The sequence below is a fragment of the Barbus barbus genome (assembly GCF_936440315.1).
Source record: "Barbus barbus genome assembly, chromosome: 50".
NCBI classification, from domain to species: Eukaryota; Metazoa; Chordata; class Actinopteri; order Cypriniformes; family Cyprinidae; genus Barbus; species Barbus barbus.
The window spans coordinates 4,991,302-5,010,070 of NC_136728.1; the positions used below are offsets into that span (position 1 = coordinate 4,991,302).

Consider the following 18,769-nt stretch of genomic DNA (forward strand, 5'->3'; position numbering starts at 1 on the left):
TAATAATAATAATAATAATAATAACAACAATTATTATTATTAATGTATTGTCTTAAATAAATAAAATATATTTTTTAAGAGATAATTTCTTTCTTCTCTTGACCCAGAAAAGACCTGGACATGTTCTCGGCTGATTTTGTGAGATTCACACATACATAAATTCAGAAACTAGGTCTAGAATTCAGAATGAAGATTAGAGGCACTCAAAGAGAGATTGAAACAGCACTCACTAATATCGCATGAAAGTATAATAAAACCCATTGGCAGTTATAAGCCTTTTCTTTGTGATAAATGTAGGTGCCTGGGTTTGTGGACACTATAATCATTCCAGCTTTTAGAAGAGACAGAAAGACAGAGTGCATGAGAAAAATATGTGTTGTGGCAGAGAAAAACAACAAAAGGCTTTGTACTTGTGTATGTGTCAGGTTTTGACCAAATGCCCTTAACAATGAAAGTAAAACCTGAAATTATCTACAACGTGAGAACCTCTCAATGGTTCCCAGGAGGATTGCAACTTAATGAAATGGATAAATGACGTGGTTATTAAAATATAAAAATGCCAAATGGTAAACAACAGCCATTCAAATAAAGTGAACTATACTTTTTTTAACAATAGGGGGAAGGAGTAGTGTATAGTGATCCATAAGGAGCATATTTTTAATGTCCTAACATTAAAGGAACAGTTCACCCAGGTGTAGATGAGTTTGTTTCTTCATCAGAACAGATTTGGAGAAATTTAGCACTTTATCACTTGCACACCAATGGATCCTCTGCCATCAGAATGAAAATAAACATCTTTTCACTTCACAAGATGTTAATTGATGGACTGTAGTCTGGATTACTTGTGATGTTTTTATCAGCTGTTTGGACTCTCATTCTGACGGCACCCATTCACTGCAGAGGTGAGCAAGTGATGCAATGCTACATTTCTCCAAATCTGATGAAGAAACAAACTCATCTACATCTTGGATGGACTGAGGGTGAGCACATTTTCAGTAAATTTTAATAACAGCTCTATTTTTTTTATTCAATGCATGTCTTCCAGCGACAACTGCTGGATGATATTACATTTACCTGCTATTAGAATAAATTCACAAAATGTTTTATTTTTCCATTTACAATATTTACCAAATAAATATTAGAATATTAAAAATATCAAGTACCACAGCCATGACCTTAATTGACATTAAGGGAGCACAGTGGAATGCATCTTCCCCAATAAATATGCTTTCATTGTCAGATTATTTATCAAATCAAAATATGTCTTACATTATATTATATTAATCAAAATATGTCTTACAGAATGTCTAAAAAAAATATATGAAAAAAACGTTAGTATGCTTCAGATTTACTTTGGCTTGCAACACAATACACATTGCAAAATTATCAATAATCGTTTTTCTTTTTCTTTTTGTCCCTGTTACGTTGTTTAAGCCTACTGCATTGCACCAAATTAATTATAAACAGTTTTGTGCTGCTGAGAACTATTTTTTTTATGGAAATATTTTTACAATGCTATTATGTTTGTTAAAAATGTATCACCGTTATTTTTTCCTCATAAACTCATAGAGCGGCTCAACTCAAGATGTTGTCGTGAGATCTTTTCTCAGAATCACCTCAGTCCAGAGCAGACGGTCAAAGTCAGGAAATACATTCTGAAAATTTCATTTGGAGGCCCTGTATTTGCTCAATGCTTTTAGTGAAATGAGGAGCAGCCAGCTGCAGCTAAATCAAACCTAAAGTAGTTTGAAGCACTCTCTGCATCTCCCTCTCTCCCGCAGAGCGTGTGCTACGGACTGATGCTTGCTGATGGCTTCACAAAAGGGGGCTGTAATTGTTATTTTTGGCATTTGTGATGATAATGTGATGACGTTCATTTAATTTACCATGTTTGTTCTGCTTCTTTCTAAAACAACAGAAGCACATCTTTTTTTATTAACTATTTATGTTCCACCTCACATACTTACAGCATTGTTTATATAATTAGTGGGGATAAATAGCTTTTTTTCCTTTTTGGTGCTCACTAATAACAGTATGCTGTAGCAGACGGTTTGTGTATTCATTGACAGGGTTTGTTTTTTGATTCATAAAACATAAAGGCGGTTATATATTGTCATGAACACCTATTTATATTGTTGGTCTCCCCTATGCAGTTGTAACAGATTCCACTATTCTGGGAAGACTTGCACGATATTTTGCAGTGGAATTTTTGCCCATTCATCCAGTACAGCATTTGAGAGGTCAGGCACTGATGTTGGATGAGAGGGCCTGACGTGTAGTCTTTGTTTCAGTTTATCCCAAAGGTGTTGGATGGGCTTGAGCTCAGGACTCTGTGCGAGCAAGTCAAGTTCTTCCACACCAAACTCATCCAACCATGTCACAGTCATGCTGGAATAGAAAAGGCCCTTCCACAAACTTTTCCCACAAAGTTGAAAGCATGGCATCGTCCAAAATGTCTCGGTGTGCTGAAGCATTAAGATGTCCCTTCACTGGAAGTAAGGGGCCCAGATAAACCCCTGAAAAACAACGCCATACCGTTATCCATGGCCTGATTTCCGCAATGCAGAAAGCATGGATGAAATCACAGAATTTTCTGTATAATGCCGAATGTCACGGAATTTGCCAAATTGTGGATGAATAAATCAGAAGTAGGTAAGTACACTTAAATTAAAACAATATGTAGACTAGTGTCTGTGAATATTAAGCCACAAAAATATTATTTAAATATGAATCCTGTATGTTCTGCGCATCTCTGAATGGGAATCTCTGATGTGCGCATCTGTGAATGAATGGTGCAGACGCGCAATTTTCGTTTACCACACACATACTGAATCATACATAAACACAAACAATATCTAGAACTGCTCTTTCCACTTCAAGAGCATTTCACCGTTTGAGTAAAACTATCATCATATCATATACAAACAGAAACATAAAGGTCTTCACAGCAACCCGTTAAAATAAAAGTTCAGTTTAACTTGAACAAACTGTGACAGAAATATAACTTATATAACTATAATATAACTACCAGGAATAATAATACACTGATAATTAAACCATTATTTTTTTTAAAGGAATGTTTACCAGAAAAAAAAAAAAAAAAAAAAATTATATATAGCACTAAGGGGCCTAAAGTGTGCCAAGAAAACATCCCCCACACATTACACCACCACCACCAGCCTGCACAGTGGTAACAAGGCATGATGGATCCATGTTCTCATTCTGTTTACGCCAAATTCTGACTCTACCATCTGAATGTCTCAACAGAAATCGAGACTCATCAGACCAGGCAACATTTTTCCAGTCTTCAACCGTCCAATTTTGGTGAGCCCGTGCAAATCGTAGCCTCTTTTTCCTATTTGTAGTGGAGATGAGTAGTATCCGGTAGGGTCTTCTGCTGTTGTAGCCCATCCGCCTCAAGGTTGTGCGTGTTGTGGCTTCACAAATGCGTTGCTGCATACCTCGGTTGTAACGAGTGGTTATTTCAGTCAAAGTTGCTCTTCTATCAGCTTGAATCAGTCGGCCCATTCTCCTCTGACCTCTAGCATCAACAAGGCATTTTCGCCCACAGGACTGCCGCATACTGGATGTTTTTCCCTTTTCACGCCATTCTTTGTAAACCCTAGAAATGGTTGTGCGTGAAAATCCCAGTAACTGAGCAGATTGTGAAATACTCAGACCGGCCCGTCTGGCACCAACAACCATGCCACGCTCAAAATTGCTTAAATCACCTTTCTTTCCCATTCTGACATTCAGTTTGGAGTTCAGGAGATTGTCTTGACCAGGACCACACCCCTAAATGCATTGAAGCAACTGCCATGTGATTGGTTGATTAGATAATTGCATTAATGAGAAATTGAACAGGTGTTCCTAATAATCCTTTAGGTGAGTGTATATATATATATATATATATATATATATATATATATATATTTACCAGAGTTTATTTAGCAGAAAGTAAAACGTATTTCATATGGCTTTAAAAATTTAATTTTTGTTAAACTTTTAATAAATTGTTTCTTTACAATACGATACGATACAATACACTTTATTGTCAGACGGAGTCTGAAATCTGTCTTGCGTTACAGCAGGTTTACTCAGAATTACAATACTTTATCACATAAACAAAGTAGACTAACAGATATTTCTCACACATAACAAAAAAAAAAAATTATTGATTCTCTGGAACAGTTTTGCTTTTTTATTAGGGCCGGGACTTTAACGCGTTAATTTAGATTAATTAATTACACAAAATTAACGCGTTAAATTTTTTTTAACGCATTTTAATCGCACTTATTTTTGCACCGCGGAACGTTTCTCACTGGATGAGTTTCGGCAGACCGATTATACTGGAGCACCAACTAGCGTTCAGACAAAGGACGGACTTGCGTTCTCGTGGAGACCGGTCTTGCCAAGCTTCCTTGGAAGAACGAACTCGGAAGGACGCGAGAACACAGAACGCACACTTATGAGAACTGAGATGTACTGCGTTCTTGCTTAACTGACCGCATAGTCTCAGCATAAGAAACGGCCAATGAACAATAAATATTACAAAATGTCATAACTTATTAAAACATTTCATACTATTATAGATATTACTTTCATATAATTGTATTGTTTTATTTTACAGCGTTATATGTTTTACTGTTAAGATTCATTTTAATATGCCAATAAAAATGCAGACTTTCTCCGGGTCTTATAACTTTATTAAAATTAACCAAAACAAAACGATAAATGTTTACTTTCAACTTGAAGAGCCGTTAAGTATTTGTGAGAGCGAGTTTAAAGCTTACAGGCTTCCGTACACCGGCCACCCACAGCGTTTTCTGGGATTTTTAACGGCTCGATTCTCTCAAGTCTGCACTCGATGCATCCTCAGTTTCAAGAACATATCCGGGCACTTTCATGCATCCTCTATACTTGCGTTCTTGAGAATTGGAATTGAACTTCGACGGTTAATGATGACGTAGAACGAGAACGCAAGGACGCAAGATCGCTGAAGAACGCATATTGAGAAACAGCCAAAAACAAACCACAGTGAACATGGACAAAGAAGCTGATGAGACCGCTTTGGTTGGCCCTGTGGATGGGAAATTTAAAAATCCATATAAAAAAAACTTACTTCTCACTGTTCTCAGGTCAAATATTTATATGCGATTAAAATGCGATTAATTTCGATTAATTAATTACAAAGCCTCTAATTAATTAGATTAATTTTTTTAATCGAGTCCCGGCCCTACTTTTTATATGAGTTGTTCAACACTAATACAGCTTGATGCACAAATTAATTCTTTAACTTAATTTGACTGTATCTTGGGACCTTATACCGTCGATTAGATGGCAACAGTACAAATTCATTATACAACACATGATTAGGTTCAGAAACAATATTGTTTGCTAGTCTCACAAGATTATTATGGTAGGATAGTTCATATGGTTTTTGAAGTGGCTGACCCACTATTTTGGAGCACATTTTTAGTAAGTTCATTAGCTTTGTTTTTAGACTAACAGATAAACTCATATACCAAACTGAATTACAGTACTGCAAGACACTCATGATTACAGATATAAAAAATAATAAAATAATCTGCCTTCTTGTTCCAAATGACCTCAATCTGTAGAGAAAGTACATTCTTTGCATTGATGTTTTACAGATACTATCTATATGATTTCTCCATGATAATGTTTTGTCTATCCATACTCCTAAATACCTATAAGCTTCTACTTGTTTGATGTTCTCCTCATGTATAACAACAGGTGTTGTATGAATGTCAACAACAGGCCCAAATACTATCTCCTCTGTTGTTTTTTTTATGCTAATACTGAGGGCATTATAGTCACACCACCAATTTATTTACCCCCTGTTGATGCTGTTCTAAACACTCCTGGTTGTTCAATAATGATATTAACACCGTATCATCAAAGTACTTTAAAATATATTCGTCGGTCCTGTTTGATCGACAATCATCTGTATACAGAGTAAATAACATAGCAGAGCTTACATAACCCTGAGGTACACCAACATTTGTTTTTACTTCTGTTGAGAGGACATTGTTCACTTTAACTCTTTGGGTTCTATTGGTAAGAAAAGAGAGGTACCATTTAATTAAGTATGGGTTCACGTCTAACTTCATTAGTTTAGACACAAGGGTGTTAACTTGAATTGTATCAAATGCAGATGAGAAGTCAAGAAATAATGCTGTAACATAAGAGTTGCATTGTTTAGTAATGATGTGCACTAAGGCAGCCACTGCATCCTTGGTACTGCTACCTTGTTTATATGCAAACTGATACTGATCAAGTTTCCCTTTGACATTATTAACCACATGTTTAAGTAGTATTCGTTCTAAACATTTGCCAATTACTGAAGTGAGGGCTATGGGTTTGTAGTCTTTGCATTCCTTTGGACAGAGTATTTTTGGTATCGGTTTTATGATTGAGGTTTTCCATATTGTCAGAATCATTTGTAAATCAATGGAAGCCTGAATGATTGGTTGCCACACTGGAGCTAGTTCACAGGCAAATCTTTTAAGGAGGCTAGGAGCACACCCATCTGGACCAACAGCTTTTCTGATATTAATAGAGTTCTGCAACATCGATAACTAGTTCATTGTTACTTGTGGGTTCAAATCTTGTAAAAAATGTGTTTAGTTAATTGGCAAAACTGGCTTCATCGTCTGTTATAATACATTTGTTGGGAGAGGATAAACCTGTCATCTTTTTCATGGTATCCCAGACTTTTTTAATTATTTTTGGCCCTGGAGGCTTCTTCTAGGTGCTGTCTATGAGCTTCTTTTGCTTTCCTCATTTTACTTTTTAATTCTTTTTCAGTCACTTTCAGTTCTTTAGGATCTTTATTTCTAAATGCTACATTCCTTCTATTTATAATTTCTTTAATATCCTTGGTAACATAAAATGTATTATTTGGATTTTAATTTTAATATCCTTTGTAGGTATTGCCAGATGCACACAAAAGTTAGTCATTAATTACTTCAGTTCTTTCATCTAATGTTCCATCATGGAAAATATCCCAGTTTGTACAATCAAAACAAACTCTTAAGTTCTCTCTACTTTCATTTTACCATACTCTGATTACTTTCCTTTCCAATTTTCCCCGTTTTAACTTTGTATACTGGAATCATGTACATCACGTTGTGATCAGAATTCAGTATTGGTGGGCTACATTTAGACACATTGGCATTCTTTACATTCACAAAGCACTTGTCCAAAATGTATTTTCTTGTTCCTAGCTTATCATGTTGTTCAAATCCTGGAAGCGCTTGTTCCAAGTTACACCAATTCAAATCTCCAAGCACTATGATGGGGGCTTCAGGGTAGCAGAGTTCCAGTTCATGTATCTTGTCTGCTATCAGCCTGGCAGCTTGTGATGGTTTGCCGCTGATTGGGACATGTACCAAAAATAGTAGAACACATCCGAATTCTCTTGGTAAGTAAAAAGGTCTTAAAGTCATGCCAAAGATTTCTACATTGTGATCACAGATCTTAAATTTGAATGAGTGTGCATGGCACCACATGTCATTTATGCACACACATGTCCCCCCTCCTCTACTTTTCCCAGAGTCTTTGTCCCTGTCTGCCCATACTAAGGTGGAGCCAGGAAGTTTAACATACAGTGTCAGGCATTGTAGGTTGTTGCCAACTTTCCGTAAAACATAGTAGAGATGCCTCGTGGTATTCATTACAATACTTTTTGTAAAATTTTAAGGTGTCCACTTCGTTGCTCAATGAACGCAGATTGTGGAAGATGATGGAGGGTAGCGGCGGCCGGTTAAATCTCCGACGAAGACGAGTCTGTATGCCACCACTCCTCCCACGTTTCTTGCGTTTTGGTCGGGTGTGCCTCATATGTCTTTAAAAGTGAAGCTGTGGGTTCTTTGATCGCCCCCTGGTGGCTGGCTGCAGTACAGGTCATAAACCCCACCCTCTCCATGTAAACGAATGGGACTTGAGTCAAAATTAAAAAATAAATTACACTTCCAATAAAATTTTCCAGAAATATGGTTTTGGTCATTTAAGGTAGTTGTTATCACGCTGATATATGTTCAACTGTTCAGTTTTGTGATAAATTTTAGCTAGTAATTTGATGCTATACAAATGGGGCGTATCGCTATGGTTGATTGGGTCTGTGGGAGTTTGGGCGGGAGTTTGATTCCGCGGCTCCACCTCACGACTTAACTGCGCAGACTCGGGCTCCAAATAACGTCATTTACTCACAAAACTTTTCTTCTGCTTTTACCGGAGTCAAAAATATACTTGTTACTTTACCACACAAGAGACATACTACGAAAAACAAACATAGCATATGAATTCTGAGACACAGTGCGCAGCTGAGCAGCACACCAGAAGTTGATAATTCAACAAGTTGATAATCCCTCCTCCACCAAACTTTTCAATCAGTACAATCTAGTTAGGCAGGCAACGTTCTCCAGCAAACCCACCAACTCATCAAACCCAGACTCGTGCATCAAACTGCTGAACATAGAAGTGAGATTCATCACTCCACAGAATAGGTTTCCACTGCTCCAGAGTCCAGTAACTGCTCCCACCACAGTTTTTGTGCTGATATTAATGCCAGTGAAAGTCTGGAGCTCTTCAGGTACTTTAAAGAGTTTCTGCTGTTTGTAAACGCTTCCACTTTCCAATAATACCATTTACAGTTGACCAAGTAATATCTAGCATCCTATCACAGTACCACGATTGAATTCATTGAGGTAGGAGGAGACATCTGGTCAAAAATAAATCTACAACGTGACGTCCTACATCCGCTGGAATGGCTTCCGTGTACGACAGACAGCGGAAGTGAGAGAAAAGTGTTTATTACGTTTGAAATATGGATATTTTTCTTACAAAAACGCATGGATTTGCTACAGGAGGCCTTTATTCACCCCCCGGAGCCATGTCAGGCACATTTTACTATGGATGCACGTGCTTTATTTGACATGTTTTGGACTGTGGAGCAGAAATACCCACCCACTGCAATGATAACGCTTAGAAGTGCAAGAACAATTTTTAATATAACTCCGATTGGATTCGTCTGAAAGAAGAAAGTCATATACACCTAGGATGGCTTGAGGGTGAGTAAATAACAGGATAATTTTCATTTTTGGGTGAACCATTTAAAAACCCAATCGCGAGGCTTTCAGAGGTTTTCGGCTCTCTCAGGCCGATTGAATGGACTGTTATCAAAGCTGTGAGTAAAAGCAGATATGACCATTCAGTTTCTTTAGCCTCTTTTCTCAATCGTCAGAATAGCCCGTGGACTGAAAGGACTGCTATAATAGCGCTTATCAAAATGGACAATAACAGCTGTTTTGGCGCTGCAGATAATCGATAGCAAAGGATTGGTGATTGTGCATGTTTAGATGGGATCAACAGAAGCAGAATTGGGACGCGCTGTGTGGTCTGAAGCACATTAAGAGTCATTATCGAATCTCTGAGCTTGAGATGAGCTGATTCAAACTCACCCCGACTTCCACGTGATCCGAGCCTTTGTCATCCTGCTTGTGGAGAATCTCGAAGTAGTATCGTCTGGAGGCCATGAGACTGGAGAAGACAGAACAGACATGAAATCTTAATGCCTTTCATTTGTAAGTCCTGTATTTTTATTACTGCATTATCATATCATATTGTATCTCATCATTCCCTATATTGTAACATCGTATCATATCTTATTAAAGCAATAAAGTGGATTATTACTTTCAGAAAATTGCAATAACAGCAATACGATAAAAAGGAAGAATGCTCAATAAAGTTACATTTATTAATACTAATAATTGGAAAATAGTTATTTTGCCAAGTGATATGTGTCTAACTGTGAACTGTTTATAATTGCCAAGCAACAAAAAAACTATTAAATAAGTGTAATATTTTGCATTGTTTTGTATATACAGTACATGTATATACATATTTGGTTGTTTGAAATGTTGTGCGATATGTTGTTGTTGTTGTTTTCTTTATAATAAATATTTGATCACATACACACATATATATATATATATATATATAGTTAGTATATGTTATGTCATAATGTATGATATGTCCGGTTCAGAAGGATATTGGAGTTTGAAGGCACTTGTTTTGGTGGTGTATGAGTGAATGTTTGCTCTCTGCAGTGACACTCATCTCCTCAAATGGGCCACATCTGCTGTTAGAGCAGCACAATTACAGCCCTGCTTGATTTCACACCTTATTACATCTCCAAATGTGACACATCACAGACATCACTCACTAATCGTGTCATTCACTCACAACTCCACAGTATTTAACACAGCACAGATCTTCAGGGTGATGCGCCACCTTATATCTACATGCACTTATTATTTGATATTTGTTTTTGTTCTTTTGGTGCCTGGTAATTTAAGAGATGATATTTGCAACATGAGGTTCCCGATGAGTATATTTTCTCATGCATATTCATGAGCGCTGCTAATGCATGAGACATAATTCAGCTCGATGCTCACACAAATGTCTTGTTTGCTCCAGTGGGCCAATGAAATACTGAGAGCAAATAGAAAGAGCCAACCTACACCAACATTATAATTCAAGAGAACATTATATTACTTCAATATAATATAAACACCTAAAACCCTCAGCTAGTTATATAAATATATGTTCAAAAAACTATTATTTATAATAAATAAATATGAAAAGTTAGCAAACTGTAGAGAGAACCCACTATATTGTTTAATAATATATACTATGTTTCTGGACTTGGGAACAGTACAGTTGCGTTGCTGTCTATGCAGGGTCAGAGATCTCTCTGATTTCATCAAAAATATCTAAATTTGTGTTCCGATAATGAATGAAGGTCTTACGGGTTTGGAACGACATGAGGGTGAGTAATTAATGACAGAATTTTCATTTTGGGCTCAACTAACACTTTGATATTTATCAAATAAATAAATAATAAATATAAAAACAAATACATGTACACAAACCTTACAACAACTTCACCTGATAACACACTGCAATGGCTCTCTGATTTGTGGTTGGTATGTTATGATGTTATGACCGCACTAGGGGGTCTCGTCCCCTCATACATCAACCACTGCAGTAATGTACCATCGTTTAAAACTTAGACAAAACAAAGAAACCGATAAAACGTGAGAGTGAGTGAAAGAGGCAAAACAGGAAGTGTGAGAGAGACTGCAGTAAAGGCCCGAGGCTCTCAGCAGAAGAGTGTGAGTGGGCCGAGAGCTCTCCGATTGAGAATTATGCTCAGAGAAGGGTGTCGGTGACAGTGCAATTTCCTTGACTTCACACCGACTGATTCGCTCTGCCCGTCTCGTATGCCACACTACAATCAATCACAGCAGGTGTGCGGGCATCCTGCCAAAACAACCAGGACCTTCAGAAGATCTGTGGACTTCTGCTCTCTTCTCATAGCAAGCTACACTGTAAAAAAAAAATAGTTGTTTCAACTTAAAATAATTTGTTACCCCGCTGACTTAAAATTTTAGTTTAGGCAACTTGAAATTTTAAGTTACTCAATGTTAATTTAAGGGACATTTGGAATATTTTAGTTGACTAAACAAAAAATGTTAAGGTAGCAGGGTAACTATTTTTTTTTTTTTTTTTTTACAGTGTACCCACCTAGGCTAATAAATACCTGATCATCCTCCATAACGCTGTTGCTATATAAATCTCAAACTGGATGTAAACATTTGTGTTACCAAGGCAAAAACATTCTGGATCTGCACAGAATGGAACGGTTAAGTAATAATAATGTTCTGATGTTGCAAAAGCAGCGTAATAGTGGTTGATTGAAATGCAAGCTTGGAGTTGAGTGTATGAAAGTGGTGATGCACTCTAAAAAAAATGGAGCTATGTAGCACTAAAAGTGGTTCTTGGCTCGTAATCATAGGGGAACCACTTTTGGTGCTATATAGCACCATATCTTTAAAGGTGCTATACAGCTCCTTTGTCAAATGGTGCTATGTAGAACCATAAGAGGTGCCATATTGCATTGTATTTCTTCAACAAAATTCGTGCTAAATAGCACCAACAGTGGTTCTTTGGTTCGTAAAGAACCTTTAAAGGGGCTTAACAGGTTCTTTGTATGGCAGTGGTGCTATATAGCACCTTAATCACCCCAAAGAACCACTGAAGAACTGCTGAAGAACCATACAGGAGCTTAACATGTTCTGTACATGGTAGCGGTGCTATATAGCCCCTCAGTCATGCCAAAGAACCGGTGAAGCACCAAGATTTGGACACCAAGATTCTTGACACTAGACACTCATACAGGTTTGGAATGAGAGAATGAACATGAGGATGAGTAAATGATGAGAGAATTGTCATTTTTAGGGGAATTATGCTATGTGAAATATGTTCTAAAAAGTGCAAATATTAGTATTAGTGCAAGTGTTTTTACCGCCATTTTTATCTGATTACGTCATTCACAATTCTTCATAGGATGGCAGTTCATTGGCTTATAAAAGAAAAGGGTTGTAGTTTTCTCTGAATCAGCGTGCAGGTCTGTCTCTCTCTCTGTGTGTGTGTGTGTGTGTGTGTGTTTGCTCATTCACACGTCCAGAGATGATGAATAGAACCACAGTCAGACTGAGAGCGAGCGATAGAGAGGACAAGCTCCTAATTGTCTGACTAATTGCAAACTCTGACTCAGTCTCTCAGTAACTGTCGAGTCGAGCCCAGACATGAAGATGAATGCGAGGAAGAATCTAACAACCTCATTACCGTCACACTCTGTGCCAACAAGATCTGTCACAAGCCATTTTACTTTATTTTGTCCAACAAAACATTTCAGCACAGAAACAAACAGCACAATGCTTATCTGGTTCCACAACAGCAGAAGCAATAGTGTCAAAAATTGAAAATATACGATACGGCACTTGAGCAAAACACTCAAACATCAGATTCTTCACAAATAGAGCGGGCCAGTGCCTTTGTCAATAATTCAGATGGTCTGATGGGCGCATCGCCTCCCTTTGCAGCATATAAAAAAAATGTGACAGCAGAGTCAGATGGAAATGCTTTACACTGAAGTCTGACTTCATCAGAGTAGACAGTGTTTTTAATTTAAAGTCAACCTAAAATAAAAAACATTTTACTTCTATAATACATTGCATGTAATACAATTTTAGAAAAGGTAGTATCATCACAACTATGTTCCTTCTTAGAGAAAAATGGTATCAGTGAGGATTTCCAGTTAGGATTTAGACCGTATCATAGTACCGAGACTGCTCTCATTAGAATTACAAACGACCTGCTCTTATCATTCGATCATGGTTATATCTATTTATTAGTGCTACTGGATCTTAGTCGACCACAACACACACACACGGCCAAAAGTATCGGCACCCTTGCAATTCTGTCAGAAAATGCAACCCTTCTCTCAGAAAATTGTTGCAGTTGCAAATGTTTTGGTACTCACGTTTATTTTATTTTTTTTTGCATTGGAACAACACAAAAAAACAGAGAAGAAAAATCAAATCTGATCCAATTCCACACAGAACCCAAAAAATGCACTGGACAAAATTATTGGCACCCTTAACTTAATATTTGGTGGACCCCCTTTGGAAAAAATAACTCAAAATCAATCGCTTCCTGTGTTTCTTACACCTCTCCACTGGAAATTTGGACCACTCTTCTTTTGCAAACTGCTCCAGGTCATTCAGATTTGAAGGATGCCTTCTCCCAACTGCTGTTTTGAGATCTCTCCACAGGTGTTCTATGGGATTCAGATCTGGACTCATTGCTGGCCATTTCAGAGCTCTCCAGCGCTTTGTTTGTAACCATTTCTGAGTGCTTTTTGAAGTGTGTTTCGGGACATTGTCCTGCTGGAAGACCCATGACCTCTGGTGGAGACGCAGCTTTCTGACACTGACCACTACGTTACGCCCCAAAATTCTTTGGTAATCATCAGATTTCATGATATCGTTCACATAGTCAAGGCATCCAGTGCCAGAAGCAGCAAAGCAACCCCAAAACATCTTTGAACCTCCACCATGTTTGACTGTAGGGAATGTGTTCTTTTCTTTGAAGGCCTCGTTTCTTTTTCTGTAAACAGTGCCATGATGTCCTTTACTAAAAAGCTATACTTTTGTCTCATCTGTCCACAGTACGTTCTCCCAGAAGGATTGTGGTTTTGTTACATAATTTTTGGCAAACTCCAGTCTTGCTTTTTTATGCCTTTGTGTCAGCAGTGATGTCCTCCTGGGTCTCCCTTTTCATTCAGATGGCGACGGATAGCGCGAGCTGACACTGTTGTACCCTGTGTCTGCTGATCAGCTTGAATTTGTTTAGAAGTTAATCAGGGTTCTTTATCCACCATTCGAACAATCCTTCATTGTAATTTTTCATTCATTTTGCTCTTCCGTCCACATCCAGGGAGGTTAGCTACAGTGCCATGGGCTGTAAACCTCTTGATGATATTGTACACAATGGACACAGGAACATTAAGATCTCTGGAGATGGACTTGTAGCCTTGAGATTGTCCATGTTTTTCCTCAGTTTTTTCTCTCAAATCCACAGACAGCTCTTTATACTTCTTTCCTTTCTCCATGCTCAGTGTGACACACAACACAAAGGTTGGGTCAACTTTTCTCCATTTTAACTGGTTGCAAGTTTGATTACTTTATTGCCCACAGCTGTTACTTGCCACAGGTGTGTCTAAATACAAATTACAGGAGCATCACATGCTGGTAAGGTGCCAATTATTTTGTTCAGTCCATTTTTGAGTTGTGTGTGAAATCACAGAAAAGTTTTACTTTTCTTCAGTTTTTTGTGTTGTTGCAGTGGAAACAAAAACAATACGCATGTGAATACCAAAACATTTGCAATTGGAACAATTTTCTGAGAGCAGTGTTGCATTTTCTGACAGAATTGCAAGGGTTCCGATATTTTTGGCCATGACTGTATGTATATATATATATATATATATATATATATGCACACACACACACACACACACGTTGGTTTTTGTGGTTTATGGGGACTCTCCATAGGCGTAATGGTTTTTCTACTGAACAAACTGTGTGTGCTATTGCCCTACACCAACCCTACACCTAAACTTAGCCCTCACAGGAGACTTTGTGCATTTTTAGATTTTCAAAAAAAACACCATTTAGTATGTTTTTTAAGCCTTTTGAATTACGGGGACATAGGCAGTGTCCTCATAAACCACATTCATATTGTAATACCTTTGTCATACCCATGGCATTATACAAATTTGTGTCCTCATAAACCACATAAACATGCACACACACACACACACACTAAAAATGTAATTTTAGTCAGTTTATTCTTTAAATTATGCATTTTGATCACCACTTAAATAAATCAGTTTTTTTGGTATGCAGTGAGAAAAATAATTAATACATTTCATTAGGTTTTTTATTTGAAGAGTCACAGCACATTGCACTTTAAAAAGTTTACTTTGCCTTAAAAAATGCTCAAATTATATCTGTCACACTTTACCAGGAGCACGGATTAAGGAACGTGGAGATGAGGAATTTAGCAAATCTAGAGTCTTTAATAGTCCAACGGGGAACATAGAGCACAGGGAAGACATTCAAGAACCGACAAAACCGGACTGAACGGACTGGGGCTTTTAAACACAGGGTAATCAGGGAGGAATACGAGACACACCTGGAATCAAATTAACACTCAACATGAGGGAGAAACTGCGTCACAGGGAACACATGGGGAGCAAAACACACACAAAACAGTCCACAATCCTGACAGTATCATATTTTGAGATTTTTTTTTCTGCATGTTGGTTGTATCACATGATTTTGACTTTGATTTTGCAGACAAACTGGAAGCATTGCTACGCAGTGGTTCATTTTATTATTATTATCATTTTTAAGAAATAATAATGAAAATTATGCCAAACTATATTGTATGTTTTTTTTTTTCAAGAATTTATTTATTTTAATTAAACTTTTTTTTCCCCCACAATATAATATCAGGACAATTGTATCATCCTCACATTTCTGGCTGTATGCCCTCTAAAAAATTTAAAATATATAATAATAATAATAATAATAATACATTTAATTTCAGATTTTTTTTCCCATAAATTAATAGATACAGACTGGTGACATCAGATCAAAGAAAGATTTTGACAAAAAAAAATGGGGAAATATTTACTTTTTTCAAAAAACAACGCATGTCAATGAATTAACATCACAAATAAATGGAATCCATTTTTATTTCACATTGACTTCAAAGAGAATGATAGTGAGGACATACTGAGTGGCAGCTTAATATTGGCTAAATTTGAGGCCCTGTTATTTGAAACAGCATTCCAAAAATGGTCAGTTTTTGATTCGTAAAGTGATCTGGCAGACCTGTACGACTACATTGTAGACCTATGTATGCTTCATCTGAAGATGGTCTGAAGATGAAGGAAAGATGAAGATGAAGGAAAATCGAACTTGAGTTGAATCCAGGCAATTTCATAGACTGACTTGCTTAGACTTGTAAACATGCGTCACTGCTGCAGTGTTGACACCCTTGACTTTGACTTCATCGCACTAATGAACTCAACAAACTCTCGGGCAGCGGTGGTATCATTAAGATTCACACAGTTTCAGCTCTGTGTGTTTGTAGCGTAGAGTATTAGTGTGAATTCCGAGGTTTCTGGCATCTCAGCCACTTCATAGCAGATGCCAGATGGATGTCTCCAGAGAGAGTATGAGTTTAGAATCCAACGAGCATCAGCTACTATCAATTAACTGCATTACTGTTTAATCTTAAAGAGAGATATGTGAAAGTTTAGGCTCTGTGATATTCTGGACTCTAGATATGGCTCAGATCCCTCTTTCATTGTAAGTCCATGGGTTTGTGTCTGTTTTATCATCCATATAAAGTATTAGGTCTCAGTAAAATTATCACATTTCGCAATTCATAGTTTTTTTATTTTATTTTAAGTGAATCAGAAACATACAGTTGGACCAGTGTAATCATCCTGTTTCACTAACAAATGACTCTTATGAAACGGCTCTTTTTAGTGAATCAGAACAAACAGTTGGTCTAGTGTAGTTCTGATTCACTAACAAATGACTCTTATGAAACGGCTCTTTTTAGTGAATCAGAACAAACAGTTGGTCTAGTGTAGTCCTGATTCACTAACAAATGATTCTTATGAAATGGTTCTTTTTAGTGAATCAGAACAAACATTTGGACTAGCGCAGTCCTGATTCACTAACAAATGACTCTTATGAAACGGCTCTTTTTAGTGAATCAGAACAAACAGTTGGTCTAGTGTAGTTCTGATTCACTAACAAATGACTCTTATGAAACGGTTCTTTTTAGTGAATCAGAACAAACAGTTGGTCTAGTTCAAGTTCAAGTTCAAGTTCAAGTTGAGCTTTATTGTCATTCCGCTACATGTGGGGACATGCAGTGGAACGAAATGTCGTGTCTCGCAGGACCACGGTGCTACATAAATACAGACATTGCAACAATGAAGTAAAAAAACACTATAAACCTATACACTACTAACAGATTTAACTATAAGTATACTATATATAAGTATTTACCCTATACAAACTAAAAGGATAAAAAATACAACTATACGAATGCTTCACATAAATATTACCCTATACAAACTAAAAAATAGAAGATAAAGAATACAAACTATACGAATGCTTCACAAATACTGTACATATGCAAAGAGAGACATTTGAGTCAGCAGCTGGTTGGGGAACAGTGCAGGATGATTTGTAGTGCATGAGCATGTAAACATACATATATTGCTGAGTTTTTTGTGAGATTGTGCACACGCAGCAGTGTGTGTAAGTGTCCATAGTGCACATAGTGTAAAGTGTAAGTGTCCATAGTGCACATAGTGTAGAGTGTGAGTGTCCATAGTGTAAAGTGTCCATAGTGCACATAGAGGAGAGTGTCCATAGTGTAAAGAAAAATAAGAATAAAATAAATAAAAAAAAATAAAAGATAATTAAAGTTCCATACAGTTTTTCTTTGGTGTGGTAAGGTTTGGGGTGGGGGGTGGTCCATGTTCAGGAGGTAGGCGTTTGCATGGGGTTTCAGAGGGGGCGGGGTGGTTTGAGTTCAGGGCTCTCACAGCCTGGGGGAAAAAGCTGTTGAGCAGTCTGGCGGAGCGGGCTCTGATGCTCCGGTACCGTCTTCCTGATGGTAGGAGCTGGAAGAGACTGTGGGAGGGATGGGTGGAGTCCTTCACGATGCTGTTGGTTTTGCTGGAGCATCGTGTAAGGAAGATGTCCAGGATGGAGGGGAGAGGGGCACCGATGATCTTTGCAGCTGTGTTCACTGTCCGCTGGAGGGTCTTGCGGTCAGCAGCACTGCAGTTCCCGTACCAGACAGTGATGCAGCTGGTCAGCACACTCTCAATGGTGCCTCTGTAGAATGTGGTGAGGATGGGTGGAGGGAGACTTGCTCTTTTCAGCCGGCGGAGAAAGTGTAGGCGCTGTTGTGCCTTTTTGGAGAGTGACATGGTGTTGGTGGTCCAGGTGAGATCCTCTGTGATGTGCACCCCCAGGAATTTAGTGCTGCTGACTCTCTCCACAGTCGAGCTGTCGATGGTCAGTGGGGGGTGGTCAACCGAGTTTCTCCTGAAGTCCATCACAACCTCCTTTGTCTTCTCCACATTGAGGGACAGATTGTTTGTGCCACACCATTCAGCCAGCTGTGCCACTTCCTCTCTGTAGTGCGTTTCATCGTTGTTGCTGATGAGACCTACCACTGTTGTGTCATCAGCAAACTTGATGATGTGGTTGGAGCTGAACTTGGCAGTGCAGTC

The 18,769-nt window shown here is 37.8% G+C and overlaps 1 protein-coding gene across 1 annotated transcript in view; it reads right to left on the minus strand.

Annotated features, from left to right (window-relative positions):
* Positions 1-18,769, minus strand: part of LOC306868488 (N-acetyl-beta-glucosaminyl-glycoprotein 4-beta-N-acetylgalactosaminyltransferase 1-like) — a 168,171-nt gene that overhangs the window by 20,259 nt on the left and 129,143 nt on the right. Inside the window, exon 8 of the mRNA XM_079414679.1 lies at positions 9,486-9,564. Within this exon, the coding sequence (XP_079270805.1) occupies positions 9,486-9,564 (79 nt within the window). The remainder of the gene's footprint in view (positions 1-9,485; positions 9,565-18,769) is intronic.